Source organism: Chanodichthys erythropterus, chromosome 1, assembly GCF_024489055.1.
Source record: "Chanodichthys erythropterus isolate Z2021 chromosome 1, ASM2448905v1, whole genome shotgun sequence".
Lineage (NCBI taxonomy): Eukaryota > Metazoa > Chordata > Actinopteri > Cypriniformes > Xenocyprididae > Chanodichthys > Chanodichthys erythropterus.
In genome coordinates, this window is record NC_090221.1 from 6,323,560 (window position 1) to 6,337,093 (window position 13,534).

General features: G+C 36.5%; 1 protein-coding gene across 2 annotated transcripts in view; it reads right to left on the reverse strand.

Moving 5' to 3' along the window:
• Positions 1–8,680: 8,680 nt before the first annotated feature.
• Positions 8,681–13,534, reverse strand: part of tsc22d3 (TSC22 domain family, member 3) — a 34,046-nt gene continuing 29,192 nt past the window's right edge. Inside the window, exons 1-3 of one of the 2 annotated variants that reach the window (XM_067385623.1) lie at positions 11,700–11,999; positions 11,451–11,502; positions 8,681–10,028 (exon numbers count right to left, since the gene is read on the reverse strand). In XM_067385623.1, the coding sequence (XP_067241724.1) occupies positions 9,771–10,028; positions 11,451–11,502; positions 11,700–11,821 (432 nt within the window). In that variant the 5' untranslated portion in view covers positions 11,822–11,999 and the 3' untranslated portion in view covers positions 8,681–9,770. Of the gene's footprint in view, positions 10,029–11,450; positions 11,503–11,699; positions 12,000–13,534 lie in introns of those variants that run through there. The other variant, XM_067385614.1, reaches the window with a different exon arrangement.

Below are 13,534 nucleotides of genomic sequence, written 5' to 3' on the forward strand. Positions count from 1 at the left end.
GACTGCTGAGTTTCCTGAGGCAGGAAAAACTGAATGGTTTATGTGGTCAAAAATAGTTTGTACTTTCTCAGCTTAGCACTGTAGATGCCTGCTAAATCAACATACACTCACTCATGGTGGGAAATCACGAGAGGTTTGTACTTGACAGCTTTCGTTGGCCTCCACACCCAGCAACTAGATCAAAATATTTAATAATCTCCTCATTCAGAACACAATTAAAACATGCAAGCATTGACTAGCTGAAGTTATGGCATGATTACAGTTAATGCAACTGTTGATGGACCAAAGAACGAAAACAACGGGCCCAGCTGCCCTCCTTTTATAATTTAGAAGCATTTACACAGACAATAGCAATAATGGTTCACCTGTGCAGACGTCTGGCTAACTGCACTCCATGGCCTGTTGTTGGATTGAACCAACGTCATAAGGAAGAGATGAACATCCGGGTTGTGTTTTGAAAACACTCACTTTTAACAATACCCACGCTTGAGGTAATATCCAGTGTTGTTTACTGCATTTTGTTTCCTGTATAGGACTCAGCATTGCCAAACAAAGCAGATCTAAACTATGATTACAGTATTCCACAGTCATGACGGGCTCCAAGCATAATTCAGAAAAATACACAATTTTACAATTATGCAACATGCATCATTAATACACTGTAAATGTGTGAGGTAAGCACAGTTTGTAGCATTTTTCCAGCATCTTCTAAGCAGCTATTCTCTTGTTATGGAATGTGAGCGAGGAGCTGTGTGTTTCAGAAACTTAATCTTCCAAACCTGAATGCCTTCCAAGAAAAATGAGCCTCGAGGAGCTCTGCAGATGATTTTTCTTTACTTTTCTTTTTCTCAATTCTCTCTCTCTGTGGGAATCTAAGATCTGCAAAATTAGATTTCAGATAATGATTCACGAAAAAGAACACCAGACTGCTTTTAACACGCAACATTATGAAATGTAGAATCTTTAGGCATGATATTCTTCTGCGGCAGATGGCCTCATATTAACTCCACCAACTTATGAAGTCTTTCTGGGCAAATATGCCAACACATAACCAAACAATATAGTATAAGGCAAATTAGAAAAAAAAAAAAAAACCTTTGGAATAATGCCTTTGTGGGTAGGTTGGTGGACGGATGGACGGACGGACAGATTAATTTCAACATTTACTAATACATTATTAAAATCTTGTTAACATTAGTTAATGCACTGTGAACTAACATGAACAAACAATGAACAACTGTATTTTCATTAACTAATGTTAACAAAGATTAGTAAATACAGTAACAAATGTATTGCTCATGGTTAGTTCATGTTTGTTAACACATTAAAGGTGCCCTAGATTCAAAATTTGAATTTACCTCGGCATAGTTGAATAACAAGAGTTCAGTACATGGAAAAGACATACATTGAGTTTCAAACTCCATTGTTTCCTCCTTCTTATATAAATCTCATTTGTTTAAAAGACCTCCGGAAAACACGCGACTCTCAACATAACACCGACTGTTACGTAACAGTCTGGGTGTACGCCCCAATATTTGCATATGCCAGCCCATGTTCCCAACATTATGAAAGGCATTAAAAAAGGGCAGCCAGTAACTGGATCTGCACAGGTGAATCAACAGACTATAGGTAAGCAAGAACAACAGCGAAAATGGCAGATGGAGCAATAATAACTGTCATGATCCATGATATCATGATATTTTTAGTGATATTTGTAAATTGTCTTTCTAAATGTTTCGTTAGCATGTTGCTAATGTACTGTTAAATGTGGTTAAAGTTACCATCGTTTCTTACTGAATTCACAGAGACAAGAGCCGTCGCTATTTTCATTTTTAAACACTTGCAGTCTGTATAATTCATAAACATAACTTCATTCTTTATAAATCTCTCCAAGTGAGTAGCATTAGCTGTTAGCCACGGAGCATAGCCTCAAACTCATTCAGAATCAAATGTTAACATCAAAATAAATACTTTACTCACATAATTCGAAGCATGCATACAGCATGCATGACGAACATCTTGTAAAGATCCATTTGAGGGTTATATTAGCTGTGTGAACTCTGTAAGTGTGCTGTAATATAATCGAGAGCTTGTGTGGCAGGGAGCACGCAAATTAAAGGGGCGGCGCGCTGAAAAAATCAGTGCATAGTTAATGATGCCCCAAAATAGGCAGTTAAAAAAATTTATTTAAAAAAATCTATGGGGTATTTTGAGCTGAAACTTCACAGACACATTCAGGGGACACCTTAGACTTATATTACATCTTGTGAAAAAAGCATTCTTGGGCACCTTTAACTAATGTTTAACTAATGAACCTTATTCTAAAGTGTTACCGGTATTTCTTTGTTTCTTATTGAGAGACTTTTTTGTTTTTTTGCCATGTACCTAGACTAGTTTAGAAGGTTAAATGCCTTACTATAAGATGTCCTGAAGACAGATGTGCTCAGTTCCAAGAACTGACGTGACAACATTGTTTATCACTTCATAACTGTTCTACACTGTTTTGCAGCTATAGCATTTTTTCCAGTTTCAAACAACTCTATTATGTGCATATTTAATTGAACACAAAGGCTTCTTTTCGTTGATGGTCTCAATAGCACTTAGCCATCTGAGTCTCTTAAAAGAGAGTAACATTCATAACAAAATAATTTACAACCAACAGTAATTATCAAGACTTCCGTGTTACATCTGTCTGTTTTTCTGGCTTTTGCATGTCTGCTTGAACTCTTCCACTTAAGTGAAATTAAAACAGTTTAAACTTTCCCTAGGCGACCTACAGAGGTTAAAGGTTTCAGTTCAACTGGTTTTGCAACAGCATCCCAGGTGACCCACAGTCAACCTATACTCTTGCCTGAACACGCATACATTCACTACATATAAAGTTATAAAACAACACAATACAGCAGCAATTAAACTGCTCAGATTACAATCTTAAACACAAAACCATGCTTCATGAAATACTATATCCTTTTAGGGAAGGCTGTTAGATGCTGGGGGGAAAAAAAGGTGTTGACCTGTCTGGTGCACAAATCACATTACAATCACTTACAAATCAAGTTATGTCAGATTTATTTGTATAGCGCTTTAAAATACACATTTTTTTAAAGCAGCTTTACAGAAAGTCATGATGTTAATGTTTATACTGTCTTATTGCCGTATAGTCACATTTAGCAGATTAGTGCTGAGCAATAATATACTTTACATTTTGTAACATCAAGCAATCAAGCATTTGAAATATGCTATATAGTTTATATATCCCTACATGAATATAGTTCATCTTTCTTTGCATATTCTTTTGGGCAGGCGTTTTGCTAATATTTCACATTGGGATGTAGATGCTTGAGGAAGTAATATCTGGGCTTAAATAGTAGTTCCTTCTGTAAGATTTGTAACTATACATGCACAATAATACATTATACAAATACTATAAGTATATCCATCCATACCCAGATACACACAGTAAACTCAAATTAAACAGTATGTACTATATAGCAAATCTCTAGCAAAACTGCTTGATTGTTATATTATTGAAAAATGTAACATATATTAAAAGTCTTCACTGAAGCCAAGGCTATTGTCGTGTTGTCATCATGTCATGGATATGCCGTGTGTTTGGAGAAAACCACTTTGTTTGGCTTTGAAAATGGATCAAATTAGGAGATTTATACATAAGGTTGTTCTTGAGCAGTACAGCCCAAAAGTTTGCTTGTGTTACATCTCTGACACACGCTTGAAGTGTTTGGCCAATCACAACACACTGGGTGAGCTGGCCAATCAGAGCATTTTGAGCTTTTTGGAAGGAGGGGCTTTGTAGAAATCAGCACGTTTCAGGAAAACTGGGACAAGAGGAGCTGCAATAATGTACAGTATGTGAAAAATAATAAAAATTTTTAACATTAAAGCATGTTAACTGATTCTATTATATCCAATAAACACAATAATGAACTTTCAAAATAGCATGATATTACTTCTTTAATTATTAATTAATTTGAGTTAGCACTTTATTTTATAGTCCTGTTTCGCATGAACTGCTTTGCATGATTATATACTTATTGTAGTAATTACAATAACTGGGTAATAACTAAGTACTATTCCTGGACCAACCCCTAAACCTAATTGTCACCTTATATTATTCAGTACTTTCTTGGTAAGTGCATTGAAAGTGCAGATAAAATAAAGTGCAACCGAGTGATTCATTTACATGTGGTGACATTGAGGTTTTGATCAATTTATAACAGTTTGGTATAGTGACAAGCCCAGTTATAATTTGGCGATGCATATCACTGACATAGTTAAGCGATGCATTGCATATAAATAAGAGGGTTCAAAATTTTGATCATACCACCCACCCCTAAGCAGAATAACCGAGGAGTTAGTCATGGCATAATACTTATACATAACTCGTTGCACATAGTACATAATATCTTAAGTCAAATCTAGCAAAACAACAGAAAGCCAACAATTTTGAGGTACTTGTGGGTTCATTATGAAAAAGTTATGTAGGTTATATAATAAGGGCACCTCATTTCCCCCCGTGGCACATGTCAGTGCTTGAAAACAAGTTGTGCTTGTCCCGTGGTAGAACGAGGCTTTCCTTTGAAATCCTCAACCTCATGCTGGTGGCCTTTGTTCTGCCCCACTTGGTCAGAATAAGATGTTCCAGGCACATTCTTTGTGAGACTGGTACCACAGAGGAGCACACACCTCACACAAACAGCGATTCACAGTGTTTTCCAAACCCCTGGGGAAAGATGGACACAGTTCCTCTCAGATCTCATGCGTCTAGGAAGAATTCCAGCACTGTTAAATAAGAGCACCTTTCCTTCTGCCTCCTACAAAGAGTCTCTTTTTGAGGAGAGCTTAATAAAAGCCACTCAGATAAAGTTGCAAGATCTTTATTGCTATTTTTCTACCCTCATCATTTAAACCAACAAACATTCCCTCAACTCACCCATAGGGTCAGAGTCATTGGCCAACTTCTGCTGGTATATTTGAACTCTTGCACCAACCTTGGGATTAGCAAAGTGTTTAGGGTGGAACTACTACCAGATGTGTTTGTGAGGCAACATCCTTTTTATGGCCGTGTGAAAATAACTAATAGTGCTTTTCAAATCCTCTTTCTATAGGTGGAGTGTGGTAAACTTATCACATGCCCACACCCTTAGAAATCTGTAAAATCAAGAGCATTGTGGCTTACCTCAAATAAACAGAGCATTTGGTCTTGTGAATACAAAATGCTCTATCGTAAGTGATAGTTGTGTGTATGTTTATGGGAATAAGCAAGACGTTGTCGTAGATTATACTTAGAGACTAATTGAATGCATTAGTTTCCAACTATTCACCGTTTACTGCTTCTGTAAAACAGAGAGACCATTCAGAAGGTTGCATTTGAAGTATGACCGGTCAATATTAAATCATGAGAGACTTTAGGGATTAAAATTATATGGGTCAGACTGGCTGGAGTAGATACTGAGATAAAACACCCAAAACAATAAAACAGGACAGGTCCAATACTGACTGCAACAAAAGGTCATGAATCAGTATATACACAGACATAAGTCTTGCGAAAAATGCTGTCACATCAAAAAAGAATCTGAAATTGTGGTTTGTACAATGGACATTTTTTACATATTTGTGGTTATGACTTATATGTAACCCAACCCATGTATTTTTTACTTGCCTTTTATGTCAGAAGTAGCTTGACCATATGTCTATAGCACGGCTTTAGTAACCTTTTACAATGATTCTTGTATTCCACTGGAAGTTATTCAAAATACATTTTTATAGTCTTATAAGTCTAGTATGCATTATATATATATATATTGTATAATCTAGTTCTAAATTATATAATTAAATATCATCATGTATTTTAAAAATAAGTAAGTTATATATAACTCTTGAATGCATTTATTCAGGCGTCAGTTTCTGTGATGTAATTCAATGGAAAATTTGCAGCAATGTTTAATTACTCTATTTGGTAGCTGAAAACCAGTCAGTGCATTCCATAAAAGTAGTAAACACTTTGGGCTCATAATGACTTTGTCTATTTATACTGTCAACTTTCTTTTAAAGGATCCAAAAAAAATCCCGAAGTAAACATCTGTCTCATTTGATTCTGTCTCTACAGGATGCACCTGGGAGCGAAAGAGAGGCTGTTTGTATAAAGTGAGAATGAGGTAACAACGTTTACACTGCGGATCACACTCAATAATTTTCCACAACAGGGTATTAGATCTGAGCTTTGGGAAATAATGTCACTCCACTGAAATATGGCACAAACAGCCTACTGTGAGCCTATATTTACATACAGGACAAACAAGAAAATTTCTCAGTGCCCTGCATCTCGCTTGCATGCAAACCCAGCCACACTTCACCAGGCCTTGACAGGGAAAACCGCCTACTACACCAAACTGAAACAGATGTTTGGGAGTTGCATAACAGCAGAGGTCTTGCAGCTGTTTTGGGAAGCAGAACAAATGCCAAATCACCAGTGAATTCAGTCAGACTCTGAACACTGAACCATTGAACATTGTCCATGGTTGTTTACTTCAGGCCAAAAATACCATGAAAAAACTCTTCACTGAAATTCTTTATATTTAATGCATTATCAAAGAATTTAAATGCATTAATTATGCCTTATAATGCACCTTATAGTTGTCAAAAGTACCAACTTAGGAACCTTTCGGTACTGAAATTTTAAAAATGTGACGTTGTTGAGCGGATTCTTAAACACCTCTGATTGGCCATTGTGTTCACGCATTAATCAGATATGTCTGTGATTGGCTACAATGATCAACACACAGGAGTGTAGAAATGTTTGAATTTGAAAGTGTTTTGAAAGCGGGAACGGGAACGTTCGAAAGCAGGCGTCTATAAGTGGACTGGTCCGTGATAGACTGTGTGTATCTAAGTAAGCGCTTGATGAAGAGCGTCATTGATGACTATTTACAAGCATTGATCATTGAACCCAATCACAGACATATCCGAAAAGCATGTCAACACAATGGCCAATCAGAGGTGTTTACGAATCCTCTCAACAGCGCTCAAAGCGTCACATTTTTTAAATTTCAGTACCGAAGTCGGTACTTTTTATAACTCTATTATAATGCATTGTATGGTCTCAAAAATAATTGTAACCACAGTTATAATACATTATCTATTCATTGAACACACCTTTAGAAAGTATAATGCATTAAAACGCATGACAAACAACCAATTTCAGATGTAACAAGGAATTTGCTAATTGTATAATGTATTTTAACTTTGGCTACAATTATTTATGAAAAGATATAATGCATTATAATATAACATTATTATTATTATTTAGTTGTTGGTTACTTAGGTCCTTTCCAAAAGACTCATTTATCTTGTCTATTACACAATGACATAATATGAGTATTTGGTAACACTTTATTTTACAGTCTTCTTGTTACATGTACTTACTGTAATAATAACAGTAAATTATGCATAACTACAAGCAACTAACCCTAAACCAAACCCTGTTACTAACCTTATCCTATAGTATGTTAATTGATATTACTCAGTATGTAAATGTATAATTACACTGTAACGCAGACACCGACAAATAAAGTGAAACCGAATCTTAATATTCCCATAAACGTTGCAAATGTATGTGTATTCATGTTTTTATTTTTGATGTATGGTTTGTCTATTCTGTTCATAATAAGCTGATCATATTACTGTAGTTTTGCCTTTTACTATATAAATGTTCAGTACAATTAAGTTGATTTTAGTTTGATGTTAATAAGGACAATAAAACGTCAATAAAACCTCAGATCAGAGTGCATTTGGATTCTGATATTTCCAGAAGTCATTTCCTTTTAAACCTCCACCCATCTGCAATAGGACCCGGTGGACGTAACCCGCTGGAACCGCTTAGTCTTTTGAATCTAATTTATTACCGTCAACCTTATAGGAACTTCTGTAGAAATACTGCAATGTAGGTCTTACGTAAAACTCTTACATCAGGGACCTCTCAGAGGATTGAGTTACACTGAGCGTGCCCTTCCTAAGGAGAGAAAGATGAGGTTTTCACACGCCATGATCTGTTTTCTCACTATTCTTGGTCCCAAAGCCTTCTGGATTACTACAGCCCAGAAGCCATTGTGAATTTAGCTCTAGATCTGTGTATATGCTGTACATGGTTAACCTCTGCAATTAAACTTTTCCATGTATAGGTGTTTATTTTAATAGTCCAGTGGAAAGTTCAAACTGTGTATATTTTATAATCATGCACATGGTGCAGCGCTCACTGAGGTCAATGACATTTATCTTTATATATATGTAATTACTGGAAAGAATTTGATTATTCATATAAAGAGATTTCATTGCATGTAGTAAAATGTGAGCAGCAAGTGATGCCATTGCATACTTGAAGAGCAAATGTCAATCATAAACTGCCATGCATGCTAAGGGGATATTATTGGTCTAAATAATTGCTTCTTGAAGGCCTTAGCTCTTCTGTGCTTGAACTTTACTCTTCTCAATCTTATATTAAGGCCAAGGAAGAGCGCTCTGATTTTACATCACAATTAAAGTTGGAATTTTTATAGATCCCAAGAATCTGTAACTTTTTTTCAGAGGTCATACTGCATGCACAAAATATAAAACTGCAAAAGAGGTTCTTGTCCTCCATGAAGAAAAAGGTCTGAGGGTAGTATTTAGTGTAAACATAAGGTTTATTGCAATGTGCATTTTGCATCCATAAATCGTTAAAAATAAAAAACAAATACCATGGACACAATGAAGCAACAATACCCATGTTTCAAAAAGACTGCTGTCAAAAACTTCTCCCTGTGAAAAAAGTTACACATGGTCCTGTTGGCTTGTGAGTATTAGGCAAGTCTTTGGTGGTTAGAAAACACAAAGTTCATTGAAAAACATGTGGCCTTCCCAGACACCATCGTGCTTGTTAGTTGGTTGGCAGAGAAGGTCAACAGAACACACGTCGGACATGTCAGCAGAACAGTCGCAGCAACATTATCTACCCCTCATCTCCGTCCGTTTCAGATCATTTCGCTTTACATCAGTCGCTAATTTACAGAACTATGCAAATGTATACAGATTTTCATTCCCACAAAAAGAAAAAAATCATTTTTTACACACAGCCCATATAAACAAGTTGATTTTGTTCCTTTTCAAAACACAAACAAGCAATAATCCCCATAAGCAGCAGGCCCCATCTGCAGAGATACAAGCGATGCTATACAAATCATATGGCAGGAGTCACCGCTGTGAACGAGAGGACCGGTGCACCGTACAGGTCCGTCTCAAGCGTCCTTAACTACAGGAGCTAAGAATGTCCACAGTACTAGGGATCAATGACACGGAGGGCAGGAACGCGAGTCCCGTATAGCTAGCGTCGTGAGACTGTGGGGGCATCTCGTAGGGACGTACATTTCCTTGGCTTGACTTGGATAGGCCGAAGATGTGCTCTCGGCCAGCTCCATCAGGCAAACCCCTCTCCGTCTCTTCGTGAGAGGGACCAAAGGAAAGCAAGGCTGACCCCCTTCAAGCAAGGGGCACGTCAGTCCCGTTGTACAGTAACCTTGGACGTCTACATCACTCTCTCTTTTCCATGTTAGTCCGAAGAGATTGTCGGATATTACAGAACTTGGCCACTGGTACGTCGTAATGCTTTCATTTCAGGTCAGGTTTCATCTGTACAGCCAGCTTCATCTTGAAGTTGCATATCTGGAGGTCCATTTCAGGTGAGAGCTGTGGCTCTGCCCGCCCCATGGCAGAGCCACTTATACAGCAGATCCCGCGATGTTGTACTGGTGCTCGCCATCCTCGGGGGAGCTCAGCTCCTGAGGCTCCAGGGGGAGGCCGGAGTCTGAGGGCAGACGGGACTGAAACTTCTCCAGCTGCTCTGGGCTCGCCAGGTTCTTCAGCAGGCTGTTCTCACGCTCCAGCTGGTTGTTCTTCTCTGCCAGCTCCTTGATCTGCTCCTTCAAGATCTCCACTTCTTCTCTGACTGCATACATTAAGTGATTCTTCACAAGATCCTACGAGAGAAGAACAGCCAATTGAGTTTCCATGATCACATACTCGGTCTGACCATTAAATACAATGTTTGCATGTGGAATTAATGTATAAATTCAGAAAAATGAGGCTGTGAATTTGGATTCAATCCAGTTTTTCCCAGCTGTCTGAGCACATGTATTGTGCTCCTCGAATAGCCCATTGAATTAAACTGCAGGGCATTTATTCAGGGGTCCTGAATTGGTAATAACTGTACATTGTTCTATCATTGTGAGGGAAAGGAGAATCTAAGGGGTCGTTTACACAATATCATTTTCAACTAAAAACGGACAACTTTGAATGCGTTTTGGCCTTTCATTTACAAGACAATGGTGTTTTGGTGGCCTAAAAAAAAGTTTTGAATGTGCAAGTTTTTAAAACAATACCATTATTGTCTCCATGTAAACTACAAAACCGTAAATTTGTGAAAACGGTGACGTAATGCACACGAGTATTATGTTTCTTTACAAAGTGGTATCGCCAACTACTGGCCTGGCAGCTTAATGCAGCGTTTTTTGTTGTTTTCGTGATGTAAACAGGGATCGTTGTGACAACATTGTGGTCTGTACAAAATGCAAAGAAAACATTTCCGTTTTTAGTACATTGTCATCGTGTAAACGTACCCTAAGAATAAAATACATGTTTCTCATTTGTATTTACATTTTCAATGTTTTTAAATATGAATCAAGTTATTGAAAATCAGTTGTGAGCATGATTTATAAACTGTAATATATAAATAAAAGACCATTTAAAGATTATTTGTACCAGTTATGTTAGGTAATGATATGCATTTGCTTTTACAGTTAAATAGCAATAGTGAATATGAGTTTTAAAATATAACTATGGGGATTAAATGGGGTGCAATAAACATTTACTATCAGGTAATTGTGAATAAAATAAAGAAATATCTATTTTGTTTACATTTTCCAACATCTTAATCTACAATGGAGTTTATTATTCAAATGTTAAGTTTACATCTATTGTGAACATGATTTATAAACTGTAAGCAATCTTAATACATTAATAAAATACTGTTTAAGACTTATTTGTATCAAATATGGTAGTTATGATTCGCTTTTTCATTTATAATTATAGTAATATTTAATAAATATATTAGTAAATTGTACATTAAGACTTTTGATGGGGAAACAAATGGTTATAGATGTTACATGGGGGCTTAAAACAATGACTTGTTTTTAAATAAAGGTGCATGTGGTGGTGTTCTGCGACCCTTTTACTGCAGGTGGGCCAACAAAGCACATGCAATGAAGGTAGATGCAGCAGCAGCTCTAGAGCGTGCCACAGCTCTGGTTACAGCCTACACAGAAATTAGATACTTTCCACTGCAATTCTACAAACATGAGCTCATTCTAGAACGGTGTTAAAAGAATAGTAATCCATCTTACCATTGCTTGTTCGATCTTGTTGTCAATTGCCACAACGCTTGCGCCAGAGGCACTGCAAAGACAAAGACACAAAGTATTAAAACGCAGTTCAGACACTGCAGTAGTAAACAAGCTCTTAGTGCGTGACATCTGTGTTGAAGAGCAGCGAATGCCGCAATACAGTAAAGTAAGATTTATGTCCGACTCTTCACGAGATTTAATTCCTATCGACTGTCAAAAGCATCTAATAATCTCAAAAAATCCGCCTACCTGTTGTCTAGTTTGACCGATACTACATCCCCTCCAAGGAAGGATGAGAAGAAGGAGATGGAGAAATTGTGCAGCTGGTAGACTGCGAGCTCCATTGGCGTTTTAAACATCTCCGTGCTCATGTTGAGTACAAGACCCGTCTGAATAATACTTCTCGCCACGTTTGCGACTTGTTTGAACACGGTTTTAAGATCCTGGTTGATTTGTTTCGTTGCTCTGTTGCAATACGCACAGAGAAGCCGGGCGCTATGAGTGAACTAGGAGCGGTTTCAGAGAAACACTGTCGGCAAGTGATGCTATTTCTGCCGCAGCGGGGTTTTATACTCCTCTCGGTGACGTCGCGTGACGCATGCATGTATTATTCAAATGAGGCTTGTGGCATAGATTTTCGTTTTGCCCTCTCACTGAACTCGCTCAAAGAACACACAGCATGCAGCAGACCGCAGGACAAACCTCCACAACATATCAACACAAACAAGACACGCCATTAATAAGCGGTCTTTTATGTTTTGATAATTTATACCGAGTTATGACATGCCTCATGAAATGTACTGTATAGCTGTCCAATGACTAAATAAGAGAGGATGCATTTGTCTTGTGCAGGTAACGTTGTCACTTTAAGGAACAACGTGTTCCTATAAAGCTCAATAATAATGTTACATGGTGAAAATCTGTAGCCTAATTGAGCAGTTTTATTAGAGTAAATTGACAGAATTTGTATTTCAATATATGCCTCGAGGTCTTCATAAGTTTCCAGATTTGCAGTTGACTGTTTGAGCACTGGATGGGAAATGAGTTCAAACAATAGAATTTTCTCACAGTACTTTTTCTGTCTTAACCTTTAGTGCCTCTAGTGGCCAAACTGTGTATAACAGCCATAAACACATGCTCAACCAAACTCTCTAAAAATTAAATCCAAGTCATTGACACTTAGAAACTTCAGTAAGCTAATATTTGCAAATTTTGCTCATTTAGAATATAAACACACTGTTTCACTGTCCACCATTTTACTTTTTAACATTAAAGCTCATGAGTTCATTATATGTTCATTATGCTATATATGTATGTGTGTGTGTATATATATATATATATATATATATATATATATATATATATATATATATATATATATATATATATATATATATATATATAAGTAACCTAAATAAATGTTTTAATCCTTCTAAAAATGCCTACCTGGTGTAGACTCAAAATGTAAAAATGTAAATACTCTAAGAACCAATCAGAAGATGCAAATCAAATGATTTCAAGATGAATGAGGGCGTGCATATGAGCCAGTTTTTAATCAATCATCGAGCTGCAGGTTTTTATCCTGTTTAAATAGATTTTTAACTAAACAAGATGTTTAGAAGAAGTTTATACTAGAAATGTAAATTTTATGACAAATGGATTGTTTACTGACTTAATTTACAACTACTTAACAGTACACTTTTTATAGCTATTTATTTATTATTATTTATATATATATATATATATATATATATATATATATATATATATATATATATATATATATATATATATAATTATTATTATTATTATTATTATGTTACAAATTGACATCTTGTAGACATTATCATCTCTTTCACTACATTTTACAATATATCTTTGGAGCAAGAATTTGTCTAGATCCCAGTATAGCCCTTTGAAATGGGCACGGCTCAAAGTTGATCCTCCTAATGGGATTTTACAGAAAAGCACAAATTAGTCACCGTAGTGCAGTCACTTTCCATTTCATGCCGAGTTAGTAAAGCTAACAGATTAGATTTCAGAGGAGCGCTCCAGAAAGAGTTAACGTCTTCTCCTCTGATTGA